This window comes from Hemiscyllium ocellatum, chromosome 8 (assembly GCF_020745735.1).
Source record: "Hemiscyllium ocellatum isolate sHemOce1 chromosome 8, sHemOce1.pat.X.cur, whole genome shotgun sequence".
In the NCBI taxonomy this organism is placed as follows: domain Eukaryota; kingdom Metazoa; phylum Chordata; class Chondrichthyes; order Orectolobiformes; family Hemiscylliidae; genus Hemiscyllium; species Hemiscyllium ocellatum.
In genome coordinates this window covers 72,146,214-72,162,949 of record NC_083408.1, presented here as the reverse complement: position 1 = coordinate 72,162,949, position 16,736 = coordinate 72,146,214, and the positions used below count along the sequence as shown (strand labels likewise).

The 16,736-nt window shown below is 38.0% G+C and overlaps 1 protein-coding gene across 3 annotated transcripts in view; it reads right to left on the bottom strand.

The window, feature by feature from the left end:
* Positions 1–579: 579 nt before the first annotated feature.
* Positions 580–16,736, bottom strand: part of nin (ninein (GSK3B interacting protein)) — a 184,346-nt gene continuing 168,189 nt past the window's right edge. For 2 of the 3 annotated variants that reach the window (XM_060829183.1, XM_060829184.1), the window contains exons 23-29: positions 15,989–16,135; positions 14,996–15,175; positions 13,754–13,894; positions 9,321–9,434; positions 7,018–7,218; positions 2,172–2,285; positions 580–1,492 (exon numbers count right to left, since the gene is read on the bottom strand). In XM_060829183.1, coding sequence (XP_060685166.1) covers positions 1,280–1,492; positions 2,172–2,285; positions 7,018–7,218; positions 9,321–9,434; positions 13,754–13,894; positions 14,996–15,175; positions 15,989–16,135 — 1,110 coding nt within the window. In that variant the 3' untranslated portion in view covers positions 580–1,279. Of the gene's footprint in view, positions 1,493–2,171; positions 2,286–4,131; positions 4,206–7,017; positions 7,219–9,320; positions 9,435–13,753; positions 13,895–14,995; positions 15,176–15,988; positions 16,136–16,736 lie in introns of those variants that run through there. The other variant, XM_060829185.1, reaches the window with a different exon arrangement.

Below are 16,736 nucleotides of genomic sequence, written 5' to 3'. Positions count from 1 at the left end.
TGTTGAATGATGCAAAAAAATTAAAACTTTGTGACATTGTCATTTAAGTTGAATGTCTAAAGTTCTAATTTGTCCCATCTCAATTTGGAGGGTTTAATACTGATTAGCAAAGGAAAATAGGGAAAATCACCTTCTTTTCATCACAGTGACTTTCACTTTTATGATTTCAAATAGATATAAAATTTTCAAATATGGGCTACACATAATGATTTATATGTGTATATATTATATAAATATTATTCCTATAATAAAGTCTATTTAAAAAGCAGAGTTTTATGCAGCTTCAAGTTTGGGTTTAATGCAACTGAAAAAAATTGTTTTTCTATAAACTAGCAGTCAGTATTAATTTTATGGGAATAACTACTGCTTTAAACAGGTGGGATTTTAATTATCCAGATCAAGTCATGAGAAGTACTGGATTCTTTATCAACAGACAGAGCTACCTTGTTGAAACTTCATACTTAAAGTTTATAAAAACCATATACAAGTAACTTGTATGATATTAGTTTGAACGTAAGAGGTTTTGTCTTCTGTAATACAAATAATGTTTATTTAGTACAAAATTAAATATTAGGCATGACACATCTTGAAATTCTGCAAGTTTACGGATCTTCCAGGAATTTGAAATGTGAATACTGTCACAGGCTCAATTGGATTGTTCTGCATAGTAAAACATTAAATAACAGTATTTACATTATTTTCTCAAGAACAGATGATTGATTCACATTTACATTCTAACATACAAAGTATACAAGTTACACATCCACAGTCTTTCATTATGTTTAAATTATCAGCAGTAATACTTTAGATAATACAGAAGCCAGAGTTGGTCATATTTACAGATACATTTATTTTCAGAATGCCAGCATATCAACTGCTTCTGATTGGCTTTTACTCCTAGTTATAGCATTCTTTGGCCCGAGATGTTTAAAACTTAATCAAACCAAATATTTTATTCGTAAACAGTTTTCTTAAAAAAATCCGCATGCTCTCCAAAGAGTAAGTAGCACTTCATTGCTGATTACTGAACATATAATTTATTTTGGAAATTAAATAATGAGTAGTGAAGTGCACCAATCTTTTGAAACCAACAGTTTAGGGCAGTATTTTGTAATACTTGTCCAGCACCTTTATCTATGATTTCTTTCTAAAATTCACAAAATAAGTCCTGGAAAAACTAAGCACTTGGTAACAGAAATATTCATCTGATAAAGTGCATTAGTGTTTCAAATGTTGTGATTCTTTGCTATGTATCATATGATCTTTTAAATAGAATGTGTTAGGATGAATAACGGGTTGACGCCATAGACAATGACGATGCTGATAGGTCCTTGAGAATTTTATTAAGGCCTGCAATGTTTTCTTCAAGCAGGTAGTTTTTTTTCTCTGTTGTCTTCTGTCTCTGTTCAGACATTTCAAGGGCCTTGAGGAGTTGAGCATTTTCAACATATAAATCTTTGACTTTTTCATCTGCTTTAGCATTCTTGGACAGCTGTAAAGCAAGAGTAACTAAAGTTAAAAAAAAACACACCATTATCTCTGTTGTCTGTTTAAAGAGATTTACATTAGAAAAATCTTTTTTTTAAGTTTCACCAGGGCCAAGCTACAAGGTCCTGGTGAGGGGGACGAGAGAATTGGAGAGCCACTGTAGAAAGACAATGAGGAGATAACCTTTGATGGGGGATTAATATCAGATCCAGGGAACATGTTAAGGAGGGGCACCAACAACCTGGTAGGGGAAAGCTGCCTGACTGCTTCTTAAGTACATGCCTTCCTTGACCGATTGGATCTTGACACCGGTGACCTGAAACCTTTATGTGGCCACTGACTGTTTGCTTAGGGGCCTCAGAATGACATTACCCCACCCCTCACCCCCATTGCTGGTTAAATTGCAACAGATGTAGATGGGCAGATTTGTGGAGGACATGTGCCTGCTGGAATTAATGCCCATACCTGGCCATTTCAAACCAGTTGGTGAAGGAACATTAAATCTAGCTTTATGTTTTTCTTTAATTTAAAAATAAATGCCAGGTTAAAGTATTGTATATTCCTTTTTTTTTGGAAAGAAGTAGAGCTGAAATCTATTACAACATTATCCCATATTTTAACAGTAATTGAAAATTAGCAATCTAACTGTATTCATGAAAGTCTAATTATTAAGCACAACTTACTTGTTCTTTCTGTTGCATGACTTTGTCCTGAAGAAGTAACTTCATGTTCCTTAACTTATTTTCAACATCTTGCATCCTTTCTTCCATCTTTTTTAGCAGTCGTTCATATGCCTCCTAAACAATAAAAATTAAACTTACTCCTAATTGTTCAAAAACTATAACAAAATCCTTAAAAAGTAGATAACATTTGATGGAAGAAGAGTTCTAAAGCTACATGTTTGAACTTCTACCAAAACAAAACTAAAACGGAAAGCACCTATGCTTATGGTATTGTACACTTTGCTGAAACATTCTCTAAAATATTCCTAAATGACCAATATTTGGAGTGAGAGAAAATCAGGTCAGTTGAGGTTACAAATAAGAGGTCAGAAAGTCAGGTCAACAACATTTTTGAATTGCTCTAACATTCATCTGAAAGCGAGTTCTGAGTTCAAATCAATTAAGTTGTAACTAACACAAACATTTATGAGATAAATTAAAAATATTAAATTGAGTCAGGAGATTGTATTGCAGAGAGGCTGGGATTGTGTATCAGTGACACATAAGAACATTAAAGAAATTCAACCAAAGGTTCCTTGCCATGTTCTGCAGATTCAAATGGCAAGGCTATTGAATGAACACTCATGATTTTCTTGAAGCCAGTTCCATCAGCTTTCAGGTTAAAACTCCTGCAAAATCAAATCTGATAGATAGAACACTGTGACCATGCTGAACAACATTTCTATCACCAGGTTCTGTTTTCTCGAATCTTAACTAGCCTGTGTTCCAGTGGAGGACAAAGAAAGCGCTACCCTGACATGCTGTACCATTAACATTCATGACTGTGAAAAATATATCACCAATCTTTCACAAGAATATTTCCAAATGTTTCACCCGCCCCACAAACTGCAAGGTGCTTTGAGTCCCAATGTTTTACTGATGAGGCTGAGCAGCATCCAAGAAGGAAATAAAAGGTTGCATTTCAGATATTGTGAATATCCCGCCCCATGTGCCCAAAGATCTGCAGGTTAAGAATCAGCCTGTTAACGTCACATGAAGATCAACAGCAGAAACTTGTAACCCTGTGTAGACATCATCCTGGAATCAAGGCATAGCTGACTAGTGGAGTTACATGCATCAACACAGCAATAGAAATCGATTTACTGTGGTAAATGTATACAATGGTTGAGACAAAAAAATTTGAACTGGGTGATTTGATAGTATGGAAATCTGCATACAACATGATATTTCAAATTATTTGCACTACATTATTAATTAAAATGTTGCATCATTTACAGAGAAAAACCAAATTATATAAAAATCACACAGATACAAATTAAAAACCACGGATTTATTGAAAAACTAAAAAAAGTGGAAGGGAGGGATCATTGTCAATCAGGAAACTGAAAATGATTATAAAGAAAAGTATTTTCTCATTTAGGCAGTAGGTATACAAACCATAAAAAAATGGAATTATTAATAACATCAAAATTCATGTGAAGGTACAGAAAAGAAAAATAAATTTTCAAAATGAGAGGCTAACATTTATAAATCATTTTTTTCTCAGAACAGGCACAAATCATGACTATTCATACATTCTCCAAAATACTTATGGTAATAAAGTCAAATATAACTCATTGTTCAAAATTTATGGCTGCAATTAAAAATAAAACAATTTATTCTTGAAGACATGAAATAAATTAAAACAAATTAAATTTATGTGGAAATTGAAAACTTAAATACATGATAAAGAGTTGTGATGAATATCTACAATGCTAGAGAAGTTAAATATTTTCTTAAATAAAATTCAACGCACATATTACACAGGACACTTGTACAAAAATTGATCTGATTAAAAATCACATTTCTATGTCAAATACTTAAGAATAATTTATAACACAATTTTTTTCCTCCAAAACTTAAGTGTAAATATTCTTTCAGTTCTGAGAATAATTTCTATTTATGATAAAAAGCTGTTTACAATGAAAACCTTCACAAGTGCCCAATCCTCCTGTAGGTATCAGCATGCACAGCTCGTTGCTCCGGTGGTAGGGCCTATAGAAAGAATGGAAGTGATGCACTTCACCCTGTATTATGTAAGAACTGCCTAAACCCCAACAATTCATTGTTTCAAATCACCAATACAAAACCCATTACAGGCAAAGCAAATCAAACACCTACTGTTTCAGTAAATTTACCTGCACCAAAATTTAAACTATAACCAGAAAATTGCAATGCTTTGTTTTGATAAAAGCATTTTCTTCATGTATAGGAATAAATGATACCTCTGCAAGATAATCACACCAAGGCTGGATCTTTTCATTATGTTCATAATTATCTACATTTTCAGTAGGGGGTCCCTTAACATGGGTCAAATTCTGGCAAATGCTACCTCTTAAACCAAGGCACCAAGGCTAACATTACAATCTCCCTTGTGCAAAGCAGTTAATACAGGCAGACGAAGGTCAAAGTCGGACCTTTCTGAGTTGCACAGTATAGTTATTATCAGCTTAATCAGTTGAATTGAGTCACTGGAGGAGCTCTTGCAAGTAATTTTAATTGATGCAGCTTTCAGATGTAAGCGTTCAATCTTTTGAATATCCTTTGTTCTCAGAATTCACCTATCTTGTTAGTCTACATAGAAGGAGCTCTCTTTATGCTCACATTTATACAGCTGCTGAATTTCATGATTTTTCTGGAGCTCTAGTAAGGTACGTGTGCTGCTGAAATGATGTATACAGGCTCTTTGAAATCTTTTACATTGTCACATGCTGATAACTTAAAGGGCAAACATTTGTGTCTGGCATACTTAGGATCTTACAGGAAGCTTTGCAATTAGAGGGAAAGTTAGTATGAATATGTTTCATTCGCAGTTAACTTCCTAGCTTTCCTTGGACCATATTCCAACTGCAAACCAAAAGGATATCTCCTATTAATGGTTTATGTTTGGTGGTATGTATATGAACACAGCTTAGAGATGACTGGTTTTTCTATAACTTGATTAATCAGCCATTATCATAATTTATTCATGTCAATTCAGTTAAAATGGCTGGGTAAATCATGACATGCTAAATTTAAGATATATTTAATATTGGTGAACAATCAAGAATTGCTAAATTACACTAATGATTGCTCTGAACTTTAAATGGTCTGATTATTTTCATTCACCAGAATGGACGTTGTTAGTAAGACTATCTACCTCTGCTAAGCCCAGCTGGTAAGACCAGCTAATGCTACAACAGCTATTCCATTAACTGATCTATTAATAAAACATGCATTTAAACAGGCATGTTCTATTTTGGATTTAAAGACAGTTTAACAGACATTAGTACTTTTAAAGGTTACGTGAAAGCACATGAGTATTACACTTAAACTCATCTCGAGATGAGGAAAGGCTGTGGGATTCTGGTGACTGGAATGTTGGGTAGATGCATGATAGAGCTGTAAGCTGAGAGATCAGCTGTGTTGCTCAGAATTAAAGATTCCATTCTTTCATGGAATTAAGATGAAAAATAGTCAAAGCCCTGACAATTGAAGTTCCATCACATTCTAAGTACAGGGGAATTTTTTTTTGTTGATGATGATCAAAAGCATGTGTTCTTATTGCTGACGAAGATCAAATAAACTTAAACACTGAATGAATTAAGAATAAAGTGGCATAATTTAATTATGCACCTGAAGTATACTTTTATAAAAGACTAATGATGCCATCAGAAAAAAAACTCCAATAAAATCTCATTTGTCAAGTGTATCCTGCAATCTGAGCAATGTATGTGGTATAACATAAAATAAGCCTATAACCACCGCAATTTTCTTCATCTGAAAACATACAAATGCTGAACTAAATCAACAGCGTTCCTTTTCTGATGCAAATAGGTTGGTACCAATGGAACTAAGTAAACCACACTTTTAGTGTTCCAAGGATTAAAGTAAAAATATTTCATTGAGGTTGGAATAAAAAATGTTTAGTACCACATTGAACATAAGATAATAAGATATGAGCAGAATGAGGCCATTCAGCCCATCAGATCTGCTCCATCATTCAATCATGGCTGATATGTTTCTCAAACTCATTCTCCTACCTTCTCCCCGTAAACCTTGATCCCCTTACTAATTGAGGACCTATCTGAACCTGTCTTAACTACACTCAATGACTTGGCCTCCACAGCCTTCTGCAATAAGTTCAACAGATTTACTACCCTCTGGCTGAAAGAATTCCTTCTCATCTCAATTCTAAAGGGTTGTCCCTTCATTCTGAGGCTGAGCTCTCAGGTCCTAGTCTCTCCTACTAGTAGAAACATCTTTTCCATGTCTACTCTATTCAGACCTCTCAGTATTCTTTAAGTTTCAATGAGATCTCCCTCATCCTTCCAAACTCCATAGAGGACAGACTCTCAACTGGTGAGAGTTCTCAACTGCTCCTCTAATGAGAGCCCTTCATCCTCAGGATCATTCTTGTAAATGTCACTCCAAAGCCAGCACATCCGTCCTTACATACTGGACCTAAAACTACTCATAATATTCCAAATGTGGTCTGATCATTATTCACACTCCCTGAAAAGCATCAGTAAATATATTGCAGACCTAATCTGTTACTTTGTAGTACAAAAATTAAATAATTTCCTTTAAAGAATTGAACACTAATTGTAAAGGAAATCTAAGATTATCGCACAAATTGCCATAATAATTTAGAATTTTAATAACAAAGGATTATTGTCTACTTAAAATCTAAGACAATTATCAGTAAGAATACAAAGTACATCAGCACAGTAACTTAAATTTTTCAAAATTACCTGGATTATTTCTAAACATGCAGATGAAATGATTGATACAGTGCATACAATCTAGATAATTACTTGGTATTTACCTGTTGTGTATTGCTTTCCATGACTTTCTTGTCTAGTTGCTCTTGCAGTTGATGACGTTGAACTTCCTCATGGCTTAAACATTGCTGAAGCTGAGCTAATTGGTCTTTTGGAACCATGGTGCAGATTTGTTCTCGCAATTGTTGTAGTTCTCGAAGATTCTGTGACTGGCTAAATGTCAGGCTTGAATTTGACTGTAGCAACTAAGTACATAAATACATTAGGTAAATGCATCATTATGTAATTATCTAAAATACTTTCATTACATTACATAAAGGCAAAATACTACAGATGCAGGAAACAGGAACTTCAAAATAATCTCTTTGTTTTGTAATTCTCCATTTACAGATATTTTGACTTCTTATAGCTTGCAGGCTATAAAGGGATCTTGGCTTCCTAAATTGTTCTTCTGACTTCTAGCTAAATTTGTAGCCATGGTACAAAACAGAAAACCTGTTTTAGATTCCTTCAGTTACAGGTTCCAGCAAAAGTACCATAGTCAGAAACTTCAGCTTTCACTAAAAGTTAATGTTCACATTTGTAATTTTGCTTCCTGTTACACACATTGGTGCCTAGTGTTTGGAGAAGGCTAGTGCTGTAAGTTCTAATATTCAAACGGAAATGTTACTTGTGCTCAATATCCAATAGTGCTCACTACCTACAAGCCAGAGTGTGATTTTATACACTCAATAAGACACGATGAACAAAACAAATTACTTTTTTTTCCTGAATGGTTTCACTGCTATCACTGCCATATAACGTGGTCATATAAACTATATGTAAAGGAAGCAGCTGACAGAATATTCTTCTGAAGACTGTCATTGAGAGAAAGGAAGTTCTTTGCATGGCAATGAGATATCCCTATTGAAGGCCACAACAGGCCATACTGACTACTGAAGGCAGTCTGGACAGAGATAGCCGAGGAAGGGCAGCAACTGTGGATGGCTCAAGAGGACTTAGGTCCAGCGCTACAAGAGGATGAATGTTCTGCTGCACTCTACCATGGGAGGCACTGCTTTCTAGTCAATGCTCCGAACTCTGATGAATTTAAGGTAACATTGAAAGATTGCCATAGCATAGAGCTGCAGCACAGGAGATGAGAGTCAGGCACCTTCATTTGAAATCTCATGTGCAATCAATGTCTGCCACTTCAATGCAGCTACCAAATAATCAGTTACCTATGCTGTGGTACCAAAGTGGTGCTGCTTCTCAAATGTCAGCCAAGGTTCACATGCAAATCACAAATGGAGCTACATCACTCAGTGGCTTATGCACCATTAGGTTACTGATCTTTCATCATAACTAGGGGACTGGACAAATCTGATAGCTTTTTACAAAAAGTTGGTACGGGACAGAATACAACCACAGAAGAAGATTTCCTTTTGAGTTGAGCTGCCTTTCTTTTTTTCATGGGATGTGGGCATTGTTGACTAGACCAACATTTATTGCCCATCCCTAATTGCCCAAGAGTCTGAAGTGATATGGTAGGCCAGACTAGTTAAGGATGGCAGTTGCCTTCATAAAGACATTAATGAACCAGATTGGCTTTTCCAACAATCAGCATTAATTCCAGATTTGTATTGAAATCAAATTCCATCATCTGCCATGGTGGGATTTGAACCTAGGTTTCCAGAACAGCATTTCGGTTTCTGGATTATGAGTCCAGCAATAATGCCACTGGTAATTACCACCCCCTCAAGGTGAACTTTGCTTGCCTGCTCTGGTCAGGCTTGCTGGCATTAGCTGTTCCACTTGGGCAGGCTTGTTGACCTTGTCAGGCTTCACTCCTTAACACTGTAAGCATTTAATAAAAATAGAAATACTGTATAAGACTGAGAATTCTCATGAACTGAGCAGCATTGAGAGGCAAATAAGCATGTAAAGAAATGGCTTTGTTATGAAGCAACCAAATTACTGATGAAATTTATGCTCACAGGAATTTGGATCAAGAAGGCTACCTTATCAGGTTCACAACACAAATATATAGTTGGGTTTGTGAACCAAAGTGTTTCCTGGTTTCTGCATTATGGAGAATCCTCCATCCGATGGAGAAACATTGATATTTTCGAATGAACCTATTCAGAAATGTTATCACACATCTCTGGAGCATGTGGAACTTGAGTCTTGGCCTCATGACTCAGAGGTAGGGACACTACCACCTGACTGGGGCAAATGGCACTTCACCCAAGACCTTCTGGCCCAGAGGCTGCACCACAAGACTATCACCTCAGTGGTATAATGGCAATGAATATTAACACCTTCACCATAATTAGAATCCAGGCTGCTATGTTATTCTGAGTTTTACCTTGTCACCAGTTTCCATTAACTGACTCTCCAGGTTGGACTGCTTTTTTCGCAGCATTTCATTCTCCACATTGAGGACTTTCAGTTCATGTTCAAGTGAGACAATTAACTTAATCTGCCAGGAGAAACAGTTCTGTGTCAGAAGCATTGAACTCTTAAAAAAATGTTACATGATATTGTGACAGCGGTCTGCCTCGGCTTCCGATTGTGAGGGCATAGTGGTATCAGAATCTTAAGTAACATCGGCACTGTGCAAGATCTATTTTTGGTGTTGTTTTTGTAAAACCAAATTCAACAGCACTTCATGAAACTCTAATTTCAAATTACATGCAGTAACTTCTTTAGGCAAATAATAAAATTTATCACAAGATTTTGCCCACGTCTCAACCCTCTTTCATCCATGTGCATCAATTACACACTAGACAAGTACAATTACACTATTTCTCTTGGGTGTCTTTGTGCCATTTGAAAGGATTAATTATTGGATGCCTTTCCTTCACAGTCAACTATGACATTACTCTTTATGGTTTATATCTGTTCCCAATGAAATCTGGACATTTCCTGCAATGGTTGCAATGCTAGAACAGTCACCTTGGTATACACCAATGCTCCATTCCAAACCACCCCATACTGCTTTTTGTATATTTATCTTCATGACATACCTTTCACAAAGGATTTAATATACCAAAGCAAACAAACCTACTCCTTTGACATTAGGCTGAGGATAAGTTCCTGTCTTGAAGCATGTGAAGTGGTGTCCAGCTAGCCTTTAAATGTGGCAGTAGAATCTACAACTCCAGAAGGTATGGCTAATAGCAAGAACTTCTAGTCTCATGTGTGACTAACTTGTCTAAGGTATTGAGTAGACAAGCATATGATCATTTGAGCTAGCTTATCCTGGCCATCTAATGAACTTGATGCTGTACCTTAATTTCAGAATTGAAAATCTCAATAATTGTGTGGGACAAGCGCTTATATCACTCAAGTTGTTTGGCTGCTTGTCCCACACGATGACTGAGATTTTCAATTCTGAAATTATTTGACTGGGATGGACAAAGTCAGAAGTCAGACAACACCAGGTTATAGTCCGACAGATTTCTTCGAAATCACAAGCTTTTGGAGCATTGCCTCTTCATAATTGAAGGGAGAGAAGCACACAGGCACAGAATTTAAAGGACAAGAGATCAGTGGGCAGAGAGATTAAAAAATCATACAAATGGTGCAAGTAGAGTGTCGATAGGGTGAATAATAGGTCTTTGCAGGTGATCAAGAGTGTAAGACCATGTGTGTAAAGTGTCAAAGCTGACTAACAAGTGAAGCGATGACCTATAATCTGATTAAATAAGGCAGACAGTAATTTCAAAAAATTATAAATAAGGTGGTGCTGGAGACAAACCAAATGACTAGAAAAACATAATAGATATAAGAGTACAATGCCAAGGGTCTAACCAAAGTAATAAGTAATCCAAAACTGTACAAACTAATTAAGGTAGAGAGATCATAACAACTTATCAAGGTGATTTTGTCAAAACAGGACAGTAAGGAAGATTTTGCAGATATAGAACGGTGTGGTGGGTGAAGTACCTGTAAGGGCAGCACGGTGGCTCAGGGGTTAGCACTGCTGCCTGACAGTGCCAGGGATTCAGGTTTGATTCCTGCCTTGGAATCTGTGTGGTGTTTGCACATTCTCCTCATGTCTGCGTGGGTTTCCTCCCACAATCCAACAGATGTGCAGGTCAGGTGAATTGGCCATGCTAAATTGCCCATAGTGCGTTAGTCAAGGGTAAATAAGGATAGGGATCTGGGTGGGTTACTCTTTGGAGGGTCAGTGTGGACTTGTTGGGCTGAAGGGCCTGTTTCCATACTGTAGGGAATCTAATCTCTCTGCTAGCCACATTGTCACAGGGGACAACATTTGGTCTAACTGTGCACTTAGGCTGGCATCTCAAAAACCTCATAACCTGAAAATCTGAGCATCACATGCATGATTTGCACTCAAAGGCTCACACCTATCACATCCTTTCAAAATACCAATTCTTCTTGTTCTGATTCCTACTCACTGGGGACATCTCAATAACTCTCAAGGTTATGCATAATCACAAACTGCTCATACCAATTCCTATCATGTGAAATTCTTCTCTTGGTCTCATTGCAGGAATAACTGGCTCTCAATTGGGCTTGGTGGGTTAAAACTGGTTGGGGTGGGGCTTGGATCCAGCTCCTCCCCTTTTTTGAAGAAAGGCCCAAACTAGGCAGGTAAAATTGGTACTATTCATTTGCTGTCAGGGAGTGTTGATTACCAGTGATCACTATTGTGTCTGATCTTCTCAGATGTGCAAGAAGGCAAACACATAGCTCTGCGTAAGTCCTTCTCCTTTCCCAATTAATTCACACTCTAGTGCCACTCAGGACTCCATATGGTGAACGAGGCTGCAACCTGAGGCCCTCCGCATCAGCACTACCTCTGAGGAAGTCAATGAAACCTCAGAGGATGTCCTGTCCAGTAGCTCAGAGACTGTCATCTCAGTGGGTAAACAGTCATAGAGTCAGAGTTGTATAGCATGGTAACAGACCCTTCAGTCCAAATCGTCCATGCTGACCAGGTATCTTAAATTAATCCAGTCCCATTTCCCAGCATTTGGCCCATATCCCTCTGAACGCCTCCTATTCAAGTAGCATCCAGATGCCTTTTCAATATTGTATCTGTACCAGCTTCCACCACTTCATCTGGCAGATTGTTCTATACACACACCATTCTCTGTGAGAAAAAGTTGCCCTTTAGGTCTGATTTAAATCTTTTCTCTCTCACCTTAAATCTATGTCCTCTACTCTGGACTCCCCTACCCTGGGAGAAAAGACTTTGGCAAATAATCCTATCTATCCCTTCATGATTTTATAAACCTCTATAAGATCACATCTCAACCTCAGCTAGAGTTGTCTCGGGAACACAATTAGGTGAGTACATCTATAGCTGATGGTAGAAGAAATACATGAGATCTGTGACACTCATAGACTGCCAGAGATCAAGCACCTGCTCAGCCCCATGAAGAAGATGGGGCTCTGTATCCTGATCTAATTGATATGTTCAACTTTGGACAAAGAGGCAAGGGAACATCAGGCAGCTGTGCCAGAGCCTGTTGGGAGCCTGGAACATCCATGTTGTCATTACAGTGATGACTCCAGCACACGGGTGCTAGGCTACCTCCTAGGAAAAGGTTAATCAGAATGCTCAAAATCTGCTTGATATACATGTGGACCTACACTCCATTGCTCTGTCAGTAAGGTAACAGGACAGTGAGGCATCTCAGGGCGACAGGGCAATGCCACAGGAAAAATATGTTCTAAACATGTACCACTGTAGCTACATCTCAGGCCATTCCAGAGGTACAGCACCCATCCAAGGGGCAGCATGGTGGCTCAGTGGTTAGCAATGTTGCCTCACAGCACCAGGGACCTGCATTCGGATTCTTGCCTCGGACGACTGTCTGTGTGGAGTTTACACATTCTCCCCATGTCTATGTGGGTTTCCTCCAGGTGCTCTGGTTTTCTCCTACAATCTGACTCTATGACTCTATGTGTAGGTTAGGTGAATTGGCCATGCTAAATTACCCACAGTGTTCAGGGATGTGTAGGTTAGGTGTATTAAGTCTGGGGTAAATGTAGAGCGGATAGGGGAATGGGTGTGGGTGGTACTCTTCAGAAGGTCAGTGTGGATTTGTTGGGCTGAAGGACCTATTTCCATACTGCAGGGATTCTATATCTTCTATATCCACCTGCTCTGACAATGATCCCATTGCCTCAATGACCTCCGGCTGGAGAGTGGGAGCCTGTGTTGTGCAGGAAACTCTCAGCAAGATAGGGCCCTGTAAGCATAAAGCTCCAAAAGGTGTACACCAATGTCTTCAAAACTATCAGGGTGTACCAGTCAATGTGCTACCTCCACCTCAGGTGCAGAAGTTGGATCTACACGTAGACATAGTGTGAGTTGGAGGCAAAGATAAACCATCTGAGGTGGCTTGGTGTGGAATCATTGAACAGAATAAGCACTTCAGTAAATATATATTTTGCAGGCATCTCAGTTTCACAGCGTTACTGAATTTGCAAGCCTTGCTACAGTCTTAAAATTCCACTTGACCTCTCCAAAACCTTTCTGCAATATGTCCCAGCATACATTCCACTTATCGCAAATCTTTTAATTTCTCTCCCCCCCATCAATAATTGGCATTTCAAATTGAAATCCTTTGTCACCATTGTCCTCTCCAAAGTTTTACAAAGCTTGCTTCTTGGATCACATATTTCTGCTCAGTGTACACCCAATTAAAGTAACGTGGGGTGTGGTTGCATCAAAAGGTAGTGTACGGGTTGAAACTTTTCTTGCCTGCTCTAACCTAATCAGAAAAGAGTGATATTGATTTTCTCATGTTTTTAGTTTACCCTCCTGTTGAGATCTTTCTGAATCTGATCATATTCCTTCTTGAGACAGAGCTTCTCCTGTTCAGCAGCTTTCAGCGTGGCTGACCTGCTGTAGTGTTTTTGCTGTTTGAGTGTCAAAACTGTAGATTCCAAATGTTTGATCTGCAAAAAAGAGAATATAACTTGAAACCATATTCAGAAGCATGCAAGCTTACCCTTATGCAAAATTCCACCAACCCCAAACTTGTAATCAATTTACTGTTACATAGAAATCCTTATTGTACGCAAAACCGTTGCTAGAAACATGCATTGCTGAGGTATTCCAGTGGCAAACAGGCCATTAGACTCACAGCCCTATAGACTGCATCATCAGGGATAGGTTTTTGTAATTCTTGTTTAATAGCTGGCTGTTACAGTATCCTTAATAATACATACTGGATGAAACACTAAGCTGAAGCTTGCAGGGTAAGTTCAGAAAGATATTTCACTGAATAACTAAGCTTAATTAGTTTGATCCCCAATTTTTGTTCATTTAACATAACCTGAGCAGGCAACTATTGGAGCCTTAAGATTGGATTCTGTGCCACTGAGTTAGGAAATGAAATATCAGTAGTATGTCAAATATATACCAGGTCTTCAAAATCAAAAATATTCCAAGGCAAGCTATAGGGAAGGGAGTACTTAAAAAAAAATGAAATTAACACCAAACCACGATGGGAGACTTGGCTGAAATAAAAAGGAATTTTGTAATCGCTATGGAAGCCAGAAGGTTGTTCTTTTTGAAAAATTGTTCATTGAATGCGGATGTCAATGGCAATGTTAGCATTTGTTGCTCACCCCAAATTTTTCTTAACAGCATTTAAGAGCTACATTCGTCTAGGTCCACAGTCACATGTAGGCTTGACCAGGTAAAGATGATAGACACTCTTAGGAAAATTAGTGAACTGAATGGGTCTTTCCAAAACTGATCATTGTTTCATGATCCTACTACTAAGGCTGGCTTTCAATTTCAGGTCTTTTTAAAAATTAATTAACTAAATTCATTGCTCTAGTTGCTTTTGCAGGATTTGAATTTGTATCCCCAGAATATCAGCATGGACTTTAGGATTACTAGCCATACTTGCTGTTACTCCAATGTCTCCCTGTTGAGAGGAATCTCAACATATTTCTGGTCCCAAAGGTGGGACCAAACTCCTTGAAGAAAATCTAGGCCTGTAACGACAGTCAAGATTCAGAAACTCATTGGTTTGTTTTCTCGGTTACCTTCTCCCTGGCCTGCTGAAGCTCCCCTTTTATTTGCTGTCCTTCTTTCTGCAGCCTCTCATTTTCCTGCCGTAGTAATTTCTGTTCCTCTTCCACCAGCCGAGCCAGGTCATTCTGGTAAAACTTTTTCTGCTGATGCTGAAAATCTGCAGAGTGCAAAGTCAGCTCTAGCATCTGATTCTGCAAGTCACAGAAAGGAAACACACAGTTAAGTTATCTGAAATATATTTCTTCTTGATTTTTTTGAAAGAGACCCTCCCCCTATCACTTTCGCATATATCACAACAATTTCTGAAGTGTATATGATTTCAAGGTTTGTGCGAAGATTTGTAGCTCGGGTGCTCGTTGTTGTGGTTCTGTTCGCCGAGCTGGAATATGATTTAGTAGCATGAGGCACCTAAAGTATCTACTGCTCACTTAAGAAAAAAGTGGATGGGCGGATGGGAGAGAATGCATTCATGTGAGCATATGTGCACATTGCAGGGGAAGAGGATTGTGCTCAGGTGTAATGTTCCCATTGACATTTATGGTGTACATTTAGTGCTAAAGAGGTTACGTTTAACTGCATGTCATTTAGCAGCTGGCACTGCAATGCACCCAATTACAGCAAGCATCAGTATTTGGAGTGGGAATTGGAGAGGATGGAAGTAAATAACGGATGCTGTCACTGCACATTTACACTAAACCACATGGAGCTCTAACGGGAACCACTGGTTGTGATAAAAATCAGAATGAATTATGTCCTTTCAGGAAGGAAATCTGCTAACCTTACCTGGTCTGGCCTACATATGACTCAAGTCCCACAGCAAGGTGGGTGACTTTTAACTGCCCTTTGGGCAATTAAAAATGGACAGTAAATGCTGACCTGGCCACATGTGATCCCCACATCCCAAGAATTGATTAAAATAGTATACTCATAAATACTTATACATACAATAAACTTTTTAAAATTTTGTAAGCAGAAAGAATTCAAGCAACGTTAATGAGTTTTACCTTATCTTTGGTGGTCTGTAGCTGTTTGTGCAATGACATAACTTCCTGCTTTAATGCTTCATTTTCCTGTTGAGCTACACGGAAGTCTGATTTCAATTTTGCTGTCTGGAGGTTGATACTTTGTGAGCTTTCCTCCAAACTCTGTATCTAAAATATAAAACGTCCCCAGTTTACATTTAAATGTTATATTCAGCCATTAAAAATTATGTCTTTCACAATACGGTTATAACCAGGAGAGTGGTGGCGCCCCTACTTCTGGATCAGGAAGCCTGGGTTAAAATCCCGCCTGCTCCAGAGGTGTGTAATAGCATTGGTTGATTAGAAAAATAGGTATAAGCTGCAATGGGCTCTTCATAAAAAAAAATAGAAGGCCTTTTTCTTGTGGCTGTTGTTACATTTGTTTTCAAGCTGAGGTTTTCACCTAGTATTTTCAGTACACTGCTAATTTCATTCTTTGAAGCACCATTTTCAATAAATGATAAGGAAAACAATGTCATGAACTGACTTAAAATTGTATCCAAAACGTTTTCCACTGTGGGCAGGTATAAGTGAGACAAGACACTTTCTGAAGAAGGTTCGCTGAACCTGAACCATTACCTCTGATTTCTGTACACAGACTCTGCCAGACCTGCTGAGACCTTCCAGCAATTTCTGTTTTCATTTCTAATCTCCAGCATCCACAAATCGGTTTTTACTTTCTGATGGGTTTGAGGATTGAGATGAGTCAACCCACCTACTGTGTGTGGAT